Raw genomic sequence first — 17,618 nt, 5'->3', positions numbered from 1 at the left:
GGATGGGGTTCTAAATGTTGGTGTTAGAACAATTCTGCTAAACAGATACTTCAGAAGGGCACATGAATAACCAAGGCTCGAGATTTATACAGATGGGCATGGTTGAAGGCATAATGGGAAAAAATAAATAAATTCAGAAAACAGAATTTGATGTCTCAAATGAACCAGATATTGCTATGAGATATGGTCTAGTGGCTTGTGGTAGTAGTGGTAATGGGAGGATGGTTGGACCAGATTATCTCATAGGTCCTTTCCATCCTTGTGATTCCATGATGCTATGATTTCATAAGCCAAAATGTCATTCTAGGTTCCTGCAAAACCTTTTTTCAGTTCAAAACTCCATTTTGGGGACCAAAAAATGTAAGTTACATCTTCCTCAGGAGGGGAGCAGAGGGACAGCACTGAACTCTGCTCTCTGATGACAACAGCAGTACTTGAGGAAACAACGTAGAGCTGTGTCAGGGGAGGATCTGGTAGGGGTTAGGGAAAGGTTCTTCATCCAAGGATGGTGGGCATGGAACAGGCAGTGCAACTGATGGAGTTCAAGGAGTGTTTGAACAGTGCTGTCAGATACAGTGTTTGATTTTGAATGTTCCTGTGCTGAGCTAGAAACTGGACTTGATAATCCTTGTGGATCCCTTCCAACTCAGAATATTCTGTCAATGTCTGCTTCTATAATCACAGAATTATGTGCTTCAGAAGGCATTAGGGGAACCTCAGCAATCTGTAAGACACCCAGTTAAACTTTGCTTCAACAGACAGATGACATTTTGGCAGGTTTCCTGAAAAAGGTTTCTGTTTTACAGTGCTATGTGAAGTCAATTTCCATAAAACCAGCAGATTAAAATCCCTTCTCAGCTGTAAATGCAAAAGTTAAATAAAAAAGCATTAAAAAGTGCTTTTCTCTCCCTTAAAACCTTTGAAAGCTTTGCTAATATTCAAATGAGTATTTGGTGGGTAGGCGACATTTATTTAAGCTTGTCTCTGTTACCACAGCAATCATTTTTTATTTCTGCTTCTTGAGCCTTTCCAACAGACCAGAGCAGACATCACCATCCAATAACAGCTGAAATTATTCAGAGCACCGTTTATCTTTTGGCTCTTTGTAATTGCTTTATTTTATTTATTTGCATCTTAAATGTAAGGAAAGACTTCCTGCTGCTTAGAAGCAGCAAGCTAGCAATTTGTTGGATCGTGTCAATTAATAAGCATTAACGAGGCCAGATATATGCAAAGACTTTTTTCTACACCATCCTCCCCCTCATGTAACATTCTTTTTGCTAGTGTATGACTACTGTGGGATATACAAAAATCAGCAGTTTAGGATTAAAGGGGAAGTAGGAATTTGTGATTAACCTAAATTTTTTGTTTTCCTGATTTTACTTGAAATTTGTTTTCTGTTGTTGCACATTACTGAGTTTTCCTGCACATCAAAACCTCATCTATTATTTGGTTGATAACAAGTATTTCTACTCCAATCTTTTGTCTTATCTTAATAGCATAAACACCTTCTCCTTGCCAGTAATGGTGATAGGATAAGAGGCTTTAAGTTGTGCCAGGGGAGGTTCATGTCGTGTATTAGGAAATATTTCTTCTCAGAAAGAGTGGTGAGGCATTGGAACAGGCTACCCAGGGAGGTGGAGCATTCACCATCCCTTGAGGTGTTCAAGAAAGGGATAGATGTGACACTGAGAGATGTAGTGCACATGATGGGGATGAGTTGATGGTTGGATTAGATGACCTTCGAGATCCTTTTCAACCTTAATGATTCTATGATTCTATGATTCTTTCATTTGTCCTGTGTTTCTGTCATGCAGCCAGCACTCAAGCCTATCCTTAAAAACTGAATAAAGTGTGGAGATGCATGAATTATGGCTGATCTGAACCGACATAGCCTTATGATAAACACTGAATATGGGGGAATATGCTCAAATTTGAATGTTTTGGCAGAGTGAATGGCTTTTCCCTTTTGCCTTTGTTTCTTTCAGTTTATAGTTGGAAATTTTTTTTTGTGCTATCCCTCACAGGAGGTAATTTGGGATACCATTTGATGGTGAATGGTGATCTTTGTCTGAAAGGTGTAGCACAAGCTTGGTGACATGACATCTGCACTGAATATGAACAGCAAATATGATGTAATTTTTTTTTCTTCTTGCAATAAATTATTTCAATTCCACCTTTACCTGTGTGCTTTTTAAGATTACTTGTGGTTTCTTGCATTAGTATTTAGACTCAGATTTTTTTTTTTTTTCCCCTCAATGCATTCTCCATGAGTAGCCTGATTTCTCTCCAAATCTTGATGTAGTTTATGTACAGCACATACTAGCAGTGTTTATCTCACCTAATTTTAGTTGTTTATGAGGCAGTAATCCTTACCTCTCTTTATAGTCCACAATAACAACTAAGTGCTTTGGAATTAAGTTCATCTGACCTCTTTGATAGGACCAATTCAGAAAGAGATGACTCACACCCTGGATATGTCCATTCCTCTCCAGTCTACATCATTAGTGGAGATGAAGACATTTGGTCAGATAAATCCAGAGTATGTTCCCCTGTTATGCATCAGGACTCCAGTGCATACAGTGCTGAACTCCAGACATGACTTTTCATTATTAAGAAATTCATCCTATAAGACAGGAATCATACACAATTTAAACAAGAAGAGTGATATGATTAACACCAGAAAAATGCCTCATGAATCAAGATGCAAGCTGATGAACTGAATTTATGTCGATAAACGAAAAGATTGTCCTGTTGAGATGTAAGGCTAGAAAAGGACATGTAAGAGAGCAGACGCAGGACTGAAAGAAAAATAACTTCCAAACCAGTGGACTGCATGCCAAGGAAGAAATCCCCACTCACAAAGTTTTATCTAGTGCATATTGAACAGTGTTCATTTCTAAGGGAAACATGGTGTATGGACTTATGACATCGACTTGAAATAAATAGCCAAATAAAGAAATACTGCAAGTATTTTCTTCTTGAGTGAGGAAATGTTTCTTTAACAAAACTACTCTGATTATTTTATTTATTTATTTATTTATTTATTTATTTATTTCATTTAGTTTTGCTCGTCCAGGGAAAGGTTCATGGCTTGGCAAAGGCAACTTGGATACAGGACCAGACCAATCCAGTATGTCCTTAGAAAATCTTGTGTTTGGAGCTGGCTACTGCAAACCCACTTCATCAGAGGTAAGAAGGATGGACAATAATAGTTCTATTTAGTCACACAAAATGTTCATGTTGTATTGAAAATAATGTTCTTGTTTATGTCACTAGTATAGGGAGTTCTTTTGAAGAATCTTTCGTTTCTCTGTGAACTACCTGGCATTTGCATTCACAGCTACTGGGTGTTCAGACCACTCTCAGAAAAGTTCAGGAAGTATGGATATTCCCCTGATTACCAATTAACTTTCAGGGTTGTATTCACTTGACCAGATGTCTGCTTTAGGGTGAAATTAATTATTCAGTAAAAGATCCTTGTTTTCAGATCTTATATTTACCAACCACAGGCCTTGAGTAATTACTAACAATGTTCTGATTAGCAGTAGGGCAAAGCTGGTGGCAAGAAGGAAGTTGGAAGGGCTTGTGTCTGAAACACTGAGGAATGAGTACTGTGTGTGTGTTGTTGAAGGGGTGTTATGTACCTTGCATTACTCAAGGCAGGTCCCATAGTTAGTGTATGCCTTTGATCTTGCTATTCACTGTAGATGATGGGCAGAGATTGTTGTGCAGCTTTTAGAACAGTTGTCTATTTGAAATAATAACTGGATTTTGTTTGTTTGTTTGTCAGGAAAGTGCTAGCTTTGCAGTGTTTTGCTTGCTTGCTTGTTTTTGTCAAAAATATTTTGTCAGATCTAGAGCCTCAGCCTAGAACACTGGCATCATCTCATTGTTAGGAAACCTAAATTCAGGGGTTCTGATTAAAATGTTGCCCTCAGCTTCCCTCAAACTTTCTGTCAAAAGTATTCTCTTCTACCTAAGTATTAATAATATACTAACCTCATGCAGTTGGTGCAGGAGAACTGTCAGGAAATTAATCGAAACTGAGAGAATATTTGGCCTGAAGCTGTTGTTGGAGCTGTTGGGTTACTGTATGCAGCATACAGTAACAAATTGACCTCTGCTTCTCTAGTAGAGAGTCCCAAAATATAAATTTATATAACTGTTTATCTTTAAAAACTAATCCCTGTATGTCTCTACATCAGAAGAGAGAGGCTTATTTGGAGAATGGTTCCTACTTTTCATTATCCTCTGGACAAATCTCTGTTTTAAGAAGATAAATGTAAAGACTAACCCCCAGCCCCTATTTTTCATTTTCTGCAGATAAATCTCTGTTGTTGATTAGGAAACTTTATTTCCTTACCAAATATTTGCCTCAGGTGGAAACACCTTTTTCTATCCACTTTGATTGACTAATCTTCTTTGATTACAGACCTTTTTCTTTGTAATTATTTTCCTAGCAGATGACCTATCAAGTACTCTATCATGAATAGTCTTTAGCTCTCTGCTAAGCTGCAGGTCGTCTGAGCATCAAACTGATCAATTAGAAATATAATGTTGCACACTGCATCTCTGCATGGCCAGGTGTGCATTTGCTTAGCTTGAGGAACCTATATAAGTCATGATATCTGTTCTTGATCTGAAAATTTTAACTTAATAGACTGTGTGTATGACTATGGATTTTGCATATGCTATACATGATTTATGATAATAAGTGAAGATTACTTCTCCTAGTGCAATATAAAAAGTACAAATTATGAGGTAGGAAAGGAACTACTCTGATAAGGTAAGCCTGACACCAACTGAGGGCCTTATGACTGTTTTATGTTGAAGCTCATATCAAGCCATAGCTAATTAAAGAATGAGGAGAAATATTTTTTGCAGTGCTGCAGTGCTTTATACTGAATTGCATTTATATCCCTTTAAAAGTTTATAGATTCTCTTCAAGGCTGTTGGAGTGCATGTGTAAAAGATAACTTCATCTGGACTATAGATGTGTCCAGCATCCCGGAGTTATGCAGCAACTGTCAGTGGTCATGAGAACAGATCCTTATTAGAGAAAAACCTGAGCTGAGTTTTCTGTACCTTTTTATGTATTCTTGGTTGGACACTGTCTGGTTCGTGTCCAAGTCAGTAATTCTTAGATACCTAAGTTCAAGATCTACCAGTACATTTTTTTCTTTAGTTGTAAAATGCTATGGTTTGATACAACCAGTTGAAGTCTATGCTATAACAATTAGCATATCTTGTCTTCTAAGAGAAATAAGCACTTTACTGAGCAGCAGGGCATGGAAAAATCCCTGCTGTTATGAATGGTAAGGAGGCTTCAGATAATTCTTTTTTATGGCCTATAATGCAGGAAAATGTGGTATTTTTTATTTATTTATTTATTTTTTATATACCAGTTTTCATGTTTTGTTTTGTTTTGTTTTCATCTCCATAATCAGTTCTGCTGATTATATGCATTTCTGTGTTGTCCTTGATCTGAGAAGTCTCTGGTTCTATGACTTTAGGAGGCACCTGCTGGCCAACTGCTTTCTCTCTGATGCTGACTGTAGACAACTCAGTCTGCTAGTTCAGTTCTCTGACATGCTGTGAACAATGGGGATTTTCCAGTGTTTGAGGTCTATCTCCTGTCAGTAAACAAAAAAGAGCTTTCCTCTCTACCATCTGCAGCACAATTAATATTCAGGAATACCTCCATGTGAGTGGTAGTTTGTAATAGGTAGGAGTTTTAAATCATTTTTATTGCACACTCTTCCTCAAGACCAGGAGCTGTATAGTTTAAAACCTCGGCAAGTGGGTACTTCAGTATCTCTGAAGATCTTATTAACTCAATAATGTATCCAATTTCATAAGCTTCATAAATTCTCTACTATTGCAAAGCAGACTTGCTCACAAAAGTCAGTTTTCTCCTCATTAGTGTTATCATACTCAGTAGATGACTAGAGTTATGGTTCAGACAAGATACGAACATTGAGCTCCAGCGTCTGGATTTATATTAGTGCTGAGCTCTGAGAAAAGCTTGAATTGTTCTAAAAATCTGATGTCATGCCACCAAGCACCTCCCAAATATGAAGTAGATGGTTCTTATCTTGATATATCAACTCTAGGTCATACAAGCAGTTTTACCTTTCTGTTCCTCACGAAACTCAATTTTACTAAATTTGCTTTTCTTTAATAACAGTACACATTACTAGCTTCATTTCCAAAGAAAATTCATATCTATCATCAGCTCCTCTCACCATTTACAGTGTTAAACTTCTGCATTTGCACTGCTGAGTTGATAGATCCTGAAGGCTCCTTGTTCTGTACTTCCGGCTTATCCACATGGAGGTTAATTAAATGCCAGCAGCTCTGGACTGTATCTGTGTAATTTCCCTTGCTCTCCACAAGTGACTTCTGAACACCACTGAGTGTATCCTCCTCTCTCAGCTCAGCAGAAAAGTTATAATAATTTAAGTTATAATAATTAAACCTGTCTAAGCCCTGGTGTGTTTTTATGTTGTTGTTGTTTTAAGATTTCCACTCTTGTCCTACGCAGGAAACAGGGATCTGAACTTCCTCCATCCCTTTGTCCATATCTCTCTAATATTTTCTCTCTACCTGTACACAGGGAGTTTCTTCAACCATGACAAAGTGATTTTGTTTTATTTCTGTACAACGTTTTTCCTTTCAAGAACAGTTATGACACCAAAGCTATTTCTTGTTGATTAGTGCCTTTTGCTGTTAGATAAATATGAAATAATATGCTTTTCTGGCAAAAAAATCAGCAGAGGATAATCTGCAAAATAAGAAAATATGTTATTACTTTCTAAGAATCTCTTCAATTTATAAACTATGCTTAGATGGTATATACATATCAGAGGGGATTAACAATATTCAAAAAGACTTGGGAGGTCTTGTGTCATAAAGCAGATCCATGAACTGTGGGTGGCTGGTTTCTCTAAGGACATTTCAATTCCCAGCGTTGACTGGTAAATTGTTTCTTCCCACATTTAAGGTGTTGTTTTGGATGTTTGGATGTTGTTTGGATGTCTCAGAACACCACACAGACTCATGCTTTCATGTGATCTGAGCAGCCATAAAAACCAGACAGGGAAAAATATCTGCAGGTCCTACATCTACAAAAGAATAAAAATAAATTTTTCCTTGCAGATCTGAAAATTATCTGGACGAAAAACTGAAAACTAAATTGGCACTCACACAGTTTTATACCTTACTCACCACCACACACCTCTTCCATATTCACTACTGTCAGGATGTTTTTATGACTTTGTAATATTGTGCATCACATGCCTGCTGTGTTATAATCAAGACATAATGCAGGTTATTAATAAGCTGTACTCACAGTAATCTTATTTTCATTTGGCTAGCAGTTGTACTGCAGATAAGTTGACTTGTAGGTAATCAAACTGATTAATCAGATGATTTCCCACTAATAAGGCATCAATGGCTGATGAGAAGTGTTCCTCTCCTATCTAGCATTGATGTAGCTATCCCAGAAGAATTAAAGTTTATGTCTGGATTAATACAAGAACTGGGAGTGTCATTTATATAAAATTACAGAGTTTTTTCCCACAGACAATTTGCTAATACTTTCTTCTTCCTAGCAATATATGAAAAAAATGAGGTTATGTCAGTATAATACCCGAAACAAAACACCAAACCCCATGCTTTTATGTTACACGGAAGTTGTTTGCAGTTTGTTCTTACGTTTTTCTACTTAGTGCTATTAAGCTACTACATGTCATTTTTTCAGATCAAGGCAGGTTATCATCAGAGAATAACCCACATGATATCCATCATGGGAATTGCAGTGTGTCCTGAAAGCTCAGCTTATTTTCAAGAAGAGGAATACATATCTTATACTTTCCATTCCTTCTATGCATAGGAACTATATTCTAGATCTTCCTTTTACATATCTTTGTATTTTTTTTCTGCTTAGCAACCATCTTTCTAGCTTGTTTCCCTTGCCACTTTTCTCAGGGCAGCATGAAATGATGTGATATAAGAAAGACATAGAAAGGAAAAAAGAGAAGGAAGAAAATGGAAGGAAAGAGACATCTCTCATGCTACAGCATCCATTTTTAATGGGCAGTGCTAAAGGATTAGGACTCTTTCAGTGTCTTTCTTATGCAAATTGGGATTAGTTGTGATTGGGACTCCAGCAGACGTCCAGTACATAATTTTTCTAATATAAAAAGAACTGGTATACTGTTCTTTGTAAGGTATAATGACAAGTATCTTTAATCATTGTGCTCAGGGCACCATTTGTGATAATCACTGATGAAGTCTTTAATCTTTAGTTGCCTGAAGATAAATGGCTCATATTTAAAAAGTACTGTAAATGATTTCGTAGCTCTACCAGAAAACATGCTAACTAATAATCTGATGATAACTGGTTTCTTTAATCATTGACATATTTCTTTTTTATGGTTCTTAGTTTTTGACCTGACCTATGCAGTGTACAGCAAAGCAACGATCTGCATTTTGAGTTAAAAACTGGGAATAAATTGGCATTAGGCAAAAAGCAATAAGTCATACTCCTCACATAGAATTTCCTTCTCTTTTGTAGCTATCATTACAGTTATGTCCTGATTCAATTAATTGTCTAACATCACCATAATTTCTTATTTTGGGGCTGAAATCCACTGACATGGCTTGTACTGTTATTTATTTGACTGATATTTTTGCAGTTAAAACTTTCCCTTTCTAGAGATTGCAGCATTGATTTTTGAGGAAGCTTATAGAAGAGGGATTGGGACAGATATTTCTTTCTTTCTGTCATTAAATGGAGTGCAGAAGCAGCAGAAAAATCCTTTCTACTCTTCACTTTGGGATGTGGACTTGGTTGCTCACTTCCTTTGGTCGAGCACTCTATGATTCAATTTTTCTTTCTTCTCAATATTTTTCCCAGTGGTTCTTTGTTGAAGAATTATCTTCATGTGCCCTAAAGAACACTGCAATAATTCCCACTGACTGATGGTGAGAGAGTTCTTGAAAGGAGACTGAATCAAGTCTCATAGCTTCTGAGCTGATGGCATTTCCAACAGTAGCACAGATGCCAACAGTAGCACAGCTGAGATCTATCATCTGGAGGGAAACTCTTTGCTGTTGGCAAGAGTTCTAGACAGCAGCTCAGGGACTGGGGAATGAGAAGAGAGATTCTCTCTTTTTCCAACCATGTTGTTATATTTTGTGGAAACAAATCTTCAAGTGACAACAAAAGCTTGTACTGCTGTTCAAAGCCAGCATGCCAGTCATAATGACCTACAAATTGTTGCACAGCAAATATGAATTATAAGTTCTGGTGCAGTGCTTGAGAGGACTTAGAAATGCAGTCCCCACAGAATCAGCTTATGTCCAGGAACTGTTTCTGCTCCAATATCTTACAAATTATCTGACAAGTTTCAATAATCTGACTAACAGAAAGAAATGGACTGAGTGAGAAGAGATGGGTCAGTGATTCACAAGTCTTTCCAGTAATAGCAGTTGTCAAAGTTTTAGTCAAATAGTGTTTTTAGAGCTTCATGGACAAAATAAGAAAAAATCTAGAAGTGCTTTAATACAAGAATGAAATCCCACAAAGTTGGCTGTATTTAACCCTATGCTTACTGAACATACTGGAGTGTTTTTATAGATGGCAAAAAAATAAAACAGTTAATGGGTAGAATTAGGTAATGCTTCAAGCAAGGAAGGGCAAAGAAGTTGGAGAAAAAGACCTGAAATCAGAACTGCTCTATTTGCAACCCATCCCACTTAGCTTAGTGTCGAGTTCAATTTCTTTTTCCAAGCCTGTGTGAATCAAAGTGGCTTTAGAGAAAGCCTTTATTACTTAATTGCACTAAATGGTCTGATGACAAATGCTAGTTGAGTTGAATACAGCTAATAGGTACATTTCAAAATGTGCCTTGGACACTTGTGTTCTTCCTACTTAATGTTCCTGATAACTGGAAAGAAATCCTTCAGCCAGTAAATCTGTTACTACTTTAGTCACAATTACCATTGTGGCTGCAACGATTGCATTTCAGATGTCTGATCTCCACAATGGCACCTGTGTATGCCAATCTCAATACCACTTATTTATTTTGTAAATGCTAAGTCCGTAATTCAGCAGGAGGGTTTTCAAGAGGCATCAGAATTAGCATCAAGCAAAGAATTCTTATTCTTTGCTTGAATTCTACTACTTCCTTTAGTAGACTTACAACAAAAATTTTTCAACTTCTGACTAAGAATTGGCTTGAAATGAGCTGAAAATGGAAGTTGCTTTGTCACTGTGGACACTAGATTTGGGACACTGGGATGAAGAGGGATAAGCAGAATGCAGACAACAGGAAAATGAAAAGTGTAACAGTGCAATATATCATTGCAGCAACTAATCCATAGCTTCAGGTCTTTGCGTTACTGAGATATGTGCGTGAGTTCATTCACGCAGTGGGACATAAGAGTATCCGAGTGTGAATCTAGGTCTAGAGGTATTTCTAGGGTAAGCTCAATATGTATACTATGCATATAAACTTACAGTACTTCTATGACAGGCACAAACCTTCTTATCAAACTTTCAGTGAGAATGAGAAGGCCACATGGTAAGTGGAGACATGATCTGCCTGTTCTCTGATGTCCCAAATGAAAAATCAGGACCATCTCACAGACTGTGTTACGTCTTGCAGCAGTCTGCGTGTACCATTGGAGTCAGATCTACCTGACATTGCCAGACATTTGCCTGAGGCAAGAGTGAAAGCCTAAACGGGACAGAGGGGTTCCTTCAAAGCAGTGCTGAGTATTGTTCCTGCTCTGCATATTGTGTCTTTCTTGTAAACAAATACGGTTTGACTCTCCATAACTGTCAGCCAGTCCCCCCTTTCTCTTCTACTAAACTGACTGGAAGTATTTCATTTAAACATAAAATGATGGCCTGAAGAACAAACAGTAAGCGACTCATGGCTCATGAAATTTGATTGCCTTTGATGGCAAATGACTTCAGGGATGGAATATGTTCTATGCATAATATAGGAGATATGTACTGGCCTCGGAAAATAAACCTGTGAAAATACAATACTTATGCAAATTTATACAGCTCCAGTTATTAAAAAATCCCTGTTTTGTTGCAGTAAATTATGGCAAATTGATATAATTGTCTTTAAGTAACATACCCAGGAAGGCTTCTGTTACTTTTACTTCAGTGATAATGTAGAAATTGTGGATTTCTGAAGTGATAAAAAAGGGCTGTATGTTGTTTTATAATTACATTTGCAATCTGATATATGTGTACATGCATGTAAAAGAGTTATAAATGATTCATTGCCTGAATATGTCAGAAGTAAAGACTTCAAGAATGCAGAATAATCACAGACAGCATTAAGCACCGAGTTGTTTCTTGCCTTAGAAACCACATACCCCAACTGTCAAAGAAAACAGATCAGCCATACAACAAAAAGTGGAGCATTTCTTGAATAGACTGTTTGCAAGAAAGAAAAGGTTAGTAACCAGGACCACTAATAATTCTTTCATTGTGTGATTGGTTGAAATAAAGTGTCACTCCAGAAAGTACAGGTTCTGAAACATTGCTGTGAGAGAAATCTAATAGATCTCATTTGGTCTCTAGGAAAACGTGAATTATGTGAGTGATGGAACTCTCTGAGCCACATAATTATCTTCAGCAATATAGATGAGAAAGGAATGGAAACTGATTTACAGCAAACTTTGGAGCGGTATTTTGCAAAAAGCTTCTGTTCATTGTTTTCGTTATATAAGGATGGACAAAATTCATTTTAGCTGAAAAAAATAACTAATAAAGTGATTCTTTTATTCCTCCAATTGTATAGACCATAAGAAATTCAGAATAACATGTTGCTGGTAGGTGTTTCTTTGAGGTTAGTAGAATTTTCTACAATTGAGAGACGTGACAGTGCTGTCAGTTCATACAGGCAATCTTTGGAAAGCATGGACACTGTGAAGGGTGCAGCATGAACCAGTATTTGGGCGTTTCGAGACTGCCTAAAGGCATGCAGTTTCAGAAATTATCAAGGCTTAGATTTGGGATTTCTTTTCTTGTCTTATGACTCTTTTGTCTGTAATACTTGACTACAACTTGTTCCAAAACATAGACTTGTTAAACTTCAGTTCTGCTCCAGTTTGATAAAGCATATACAAAAGAGTAGATTTTCCAGACATCTTTGAGGGAAGTTGATTGTGAACCAAACAGAAAGAAGTGGGTATGCAAGAACATTTGCAAATAATAATAATAAAATACTAATGCTATCAATAGTGTCTTGACTGCTTCCCACCTGCTTATGACTCACAGGAACTGATTTGGTAACTGTGGTTGTATGGCAGACTTGAAAGAAACAATAAGACAAAAAAATCTGCCTTACTAACAAAATGTTAGAATGTTTTAAGAAAAAAAAAAAAAAAAAAAAAAGAACTCATAATGGTTGAAATAATTCATCACTGACAAATGACAAATAAATATCTCCTCCTTAGCCATGTTTTGACAGTGCTTTTGGTATTAAGTTTCCAAGTTAAAGAAGAGGTCAGTAGTGCTATGATTGTTCTCATTTTTTTATCTCCATTTGTGAAGAAGCTAATTAGCTTATATGCAGAAACTTCTCTGATTAGGGAGATCTCCACTCTGAATTGTGGGAAAGGCTGTCAAGTAAATAGGTTTGCATGGGTGCGGGTGGCTCCATCTGCCTTCTCTCCTCTGAGATTCAAAGTTTGATTTGGGATCGGATATTAAAAGGACACAGTGAAAAACAATTTTTGGGTAGTAGTCATTGTAAAATTATTTCATGGGCCAAGTAGGTGGGAGTAGTGAAAAAAAAAATCAAATTGATTGCTACAGGTGGAGTTCTTGAATGAGACCAATGAGTTGATCTTATGCTTAATGGTGGGTTAATGATGTTAAGGATGATATAGCACCTTAAAGGTGTAAATCATAAAATGTTTTAACACCATGATGCACAATTTTGAGACAGTTTTAGAACAATTTCAGAATGACAAAAGAGGAAATAAAATTTGAAAACCTAAATGGAGTAGCAATGGGGTAATTGCTCTAGATTCTTTCTTAGAACTAGATGACATGCAAAAAATTTCATGTCATCATAACAGTTTACTTATATATTGTATCCCATTATTACACCATTTTCTTAACAAGAGAGCCCAAATTCCGTGATCAGAGCTAGGAAAGAATGGTTGAATCACTGAGTTCAGTCCACTACATTGGTGGGAAACAGGGAGATAAACATTTATTTCAGTATGTTGGAATAAATATTCCATCAGAACACCCTCTCTGCATCCTGCTGTGATTCCCAGCTTAAAAATTGCAATGGCACATGGTAATTTGTCTAGCTTTATGAAACTGAGGAGTTTAAGGAATATTTTAATTAATATCTTTAGTTTGTTAAGAGGGTGTATGAGGTCGGTTAGCTGACAAGTCTTGACTTGTTATGTCACAGTAATATGATAAATTGCAATAATTATTGAAAGTGCCATTGGAAAGAAAGAAACGTTCATTTCATTTCACTATGAACAAAGAAGTAATTTCTTTCTGAGTTGACTTAACATGTTCTTTTTTTCCCAAATTGAGCCTCAAACTGTAAAATCAATTATTCCCACAAATCTTGTGAACAGATTTGGGCCTGAAGTTACTCTCTCTTTATCAGTGACTGGCAGTATTTAATAGAGCCTGGCATTTCTAAATAGGAATCTGTGGTCATCAATATTGCTCTTGTTAAATAAAGAGCATTTCAGAGTGAACACTTGCTCCAACTCCGTGCATCAGAAAGCAGCACTGAGACTATTTCTGTGATGCATAAAGCATGATACAAGTTATAGCATATAACATATTGTGCCAAACACTATGAGAGAAATGTCACGTGCAAGGGAACCGGTTTAAACTATTTTTAGGGGAAAATCAAAAGAGAAAGTCACGTAGGTATAGATAGAAGGCCAAGAAATCAGTCCACTTCCACTCCTGTCCTTCTCAGGCATCAAGACTCATTCAAGCCTGTGTTCAACCAGAACTTCTTCCTGTTGAGCAAACAGGCACCAAGCTAAAGCAGAATGATGCCAGCTCATATCCTTTAGGATTTGCCCAGCTATTTTCCTTGCTACAGTGAGATTCGCATAGTTGATCTGGTTCCTGTGAACCTTGGCAGTGCTGAGCTATGTGTCCCCAAGAAAGAGATGCTGTGGCAAAGTGTTGTCAGTTGACTGCCATACAGCCTTGCCATGCCCTCCCGAAGGCGGCACTGGGAGGACAACACAAGGTGGGACATCCATTTCCATATATACATCTTCACTTCCATCTTGGGTCCCTTCAGCTACAGTTTTTCTCTAAAAGGATTCCCAGGGACACACTAAGCCCAGACAAATACACCCTCCTTGGAGGCAACAGTTATGTCTGGGTGAAGGATGCAATTCATTGAGGTCTGAAGCATTGAAAAAATAGCAACTATGGAAACTCAGAACACCCTTCAGTTCTCTCTTTTTGCATGAACCTGGTAAGAGATGATATTTCTGAGTATTATTTTCCTCAAGTGTAAAATGGAGAAAAAAAAAATAAAATGCTACTGATTTATTTTTGATGCACTTCATAGTTAGCAAAGAATAATCACTACAAAATATTTGAGTACTACCATTTATTCATTCATTTAGGATCAGGCAGTACATAGCAGTGGGGAAAAGGGCAAAATTCCTCCACCAGCTGCTAGAGTGAATTACATGACAAAAGGCTATGTCTACTGCAGCAGCAGCTGCCCATGTCCTTCCCTATTGCTATTTGTCAAAGTTGAATCAAAGCATTTCTTGTACATTCTGTTGTCTTCAATGCAATTTCTAGCGGCACAATTTCATTACGCTACTGAACGGTACCCCTTGTATGTGTGAGTGTGTACATAATGTGTAGGAGAGACAAAAAAATATTGCTAACAAGTTTCATTTTGGAACCTGACTGGTTTTATGCCTGCTGCCTGCAGTGATGTGTTATAACAAGGCAGTTCTTCAGCTCAGGGGTCCTTGTTTGATCACAGCAACAGGAGTGGATTTCTTTCCTTATCTGTCGATAAGCAGCACGGACTCTACTTAATCAGAAATGGCAATGCACTGAAGCCTTTTTTGATGTTTCCACTGTGTTATTTTGTTAAGGAGCTCTGCATTTACATTGTATGTGTGTGTTCGTGTAAATTCAGAAATATATATTTTGTAATTACATGTGAAAGTCAGCTTTTTATATATTCATACAGATGTCTATTTGTTTTGTTTTTTATTTATTATTATTATTATTATTATTTTCTGGATAATCTATTATGTTCAGATAGATTGAAAACTCAACCACTACTTTTTTCTGTAAAATAATTTGTCAGTATTGCTGTACCACTTCTTGGCCAACGGACACCTCAGAGTACTTTGTGACTATCCTCTAAACGAGACTCTTAACTACTGTAAGATGAAGATATGGATTAATATGTGTTATTTTCATACGCATGTCTAATAGATGGAAAGGAAAGCATATGAATTTTCTTTTTCCTGATGATTCAGTGATCATCTTGGAAGAAGTATGCCTCCTGTCAGACACCTGCTCTAGCTTTCCTGAGACATCAGTGTTTAATTTACTGCTAAAGAAATATTTTTATGGCTTTAATTTTCCCTATAGTGATGTATAACCTCAGAGCTCAGGTGAAGGAAAGAGTTTTCTTCCTTATCCATCATCAGCAAAAATTTCTTAAGACTTCTAAGCTTTTATAGTTTGCTTTCACATGAAGAGCTATTGTGGTCACAATAGTAGACACTGCTACTGATGTGTTAAGATGTAATTTGACCTTTGAGGCCTTGGAGAGATTCACTTTTCAAGGTGATATGTGATATAGATTAGAGACAGGCTGAGGAGACTTCAAATTTTTGCTTAGTTTCTACTGAAATGTAATTCAAAAACTGTGAAATGTCTTCTAAATGTAAAATTCTGAAGAAAACAAACAAACAAACAAACAAAAAACAACACAACTGAAACCAAACTAGGACACCTGAAAATGAAAGAAAACTTTGTTTTGCTGTTTTGGACTTTTAAAATGTATGATATTCTGCTGAGTGTGAACCTGACAAAACAAAAAGTAAGAAAAATCTGAGACTCATCAATAATGTATCAACAGCTATTTCCCATTTTCGACACATTTCGATAAGTGTTGCTAGTGTCATGTATGTCAAAAGTAAATACAGTAAAGTGATTTTATTTTTATTTCAAGAGTTTTGAGTAATGAAATAACTCAAATAATAATGAAATAAAGTCATAGAATGGCTTGGTTTGGAAGTGACTTCAAAGATTAACAAGCTCCAAATCCTTGCTGTAGGGAGAGTTACCACCAAATATATCAGGTTACCACAGGTCCCATCCAACCTACTGTTTTTTCAGCAAGAATGTATTGATGGAGTGGGAGGGAAGGTCAGAATAAACTACTTTTTGTTGTTTAATTTTTATTATTATTTATTATACAATATCAATATATTTCTTTGTCATGTGTTTTCCTGTACATGTGAGAGTGTGCTTCTGCCCCTATACTTCAGTCATATCTCTTATGACCAGAAATAATCTTTTAATCCTTTCTCAAGGATTAAAGCTCAGTAACTATCATTTTGTTTCCAACTACCAGCTCACAAGAACTATCATGAAAAGCATTCTCCATGGTAAATATGCAAAATCCCCATTCTCATTGTTTTTGAAGCTATACCAAAATTAATATGTTAGGTGACAAATGCAGGCATGAAAATGAATAGGCAGACACTATGCTCTCAGATACTGCATTCATGGGATGCTGACTTTTATTACTCTGTTCCAAGCAGATAACTGTATCTTTACTAGAAGATAATACTGTCTGCTGGTGAAGAACTACTGGAAATTACAAACTCATCTATGTAGTCTGCAGCAGTTTCTTAGTATCTCAGAATTCTTGACAAGCATTTGAATTTGAATCTGAATTATGAAATGCTGTTTTGAATTATATTAATGTAAAGAGTCTAATTTACCAATTGTTAGTGCTATTGTTGAATATTTCACACAGTTTACATAGCTTCTGAAATTACATTAATACAAAACAATACCAATAACTGTGTATAACAGAGCATAAAATCCAATTGGTGCCTTTTGATATTAGATGGATTTGGTACACTGCAAGTGGTTACTCTCAAATTGTTCTTTGCATTAGAATAATGAATTGGCATGAACCTTATTTAATTTGTGTTTGTTTTTCTCAAGTAATTTTCCTTTCTCTTGTTGTAAAGTGCATTTAAAAAGTAATACACTGTAATTACAGGAGAAATCTATCCACTAAAAAGAACATTACACAGGACACATTCATTTTAAAGGGTGATTTATTTAAGTCTATTTAGCAGGGATATTGTCAGGAATGTTTTGTTTGTTTTGAAGTTGTTGAGTTTTTAGGCTGTTTTCTTTGGCAGAGTAAACACCAGATGAAATTTTAAAGAACAGATGGACAAAATACAGTATGCAGTGTCAGGATCTAGTTTTGCAGAACATGGCCAAATTCGACTGAAGGCTGAACAAACCAAGTGATCTAAGCTGCTTGTCACACACTTCTAGACCCTTCTCCATATCTCCT

General features: G+C 36.5%; 1 protein-coding gene across 3 annotated transcripts in view; it reads left to right on the top strand.

The window, feature by feature from the left end:
• The window catches only part of FAM135B (family with sequence similarity 135 member B), a 183,473-nt gene that overhangs the window by 125,499 nt on the left and 40,356 nt on the right, over window positions 1-17,618 (top strand). For all 3 annotated transcript variants that reach the window (XR_004306297.1, XM_015856404.2, XM_015856405.2), the window contains one exon: window positions 3,066-3,192. Coding sequence is in view for 2 of the 3 variants with exons in the window: in XM_015856404.2 (XP_015711890.1) it covers window positions 3,066-3,192 (127 nt within the window). In the remaining variant the exon portion in view is untranslated. The remainder of the gene's footprint in view (window positions 1-3,065; window positions 3,193-17,618) is intronic.

Source organism: Coturnix japonica, chromosome 2 (genome assembly GCF_001577835.2).
Source record: "Coturnix japonica isolate 7356 chromosome 2, Coturnix japonica 2.1, whole genome shotgun sequence".
Taxonomy (NCBI): domain Eukaryota; kingdom Metazoa; phylum Chordata; class Aves; order Galliformes; family Phasianidae; genus Coturnix; species Coturnix japonica.
The sequence above is the reverse complement of the archived record's forward strand: the minus strand, read 5'-3'. Positions and strand labels throughout refer to the sequence as shown.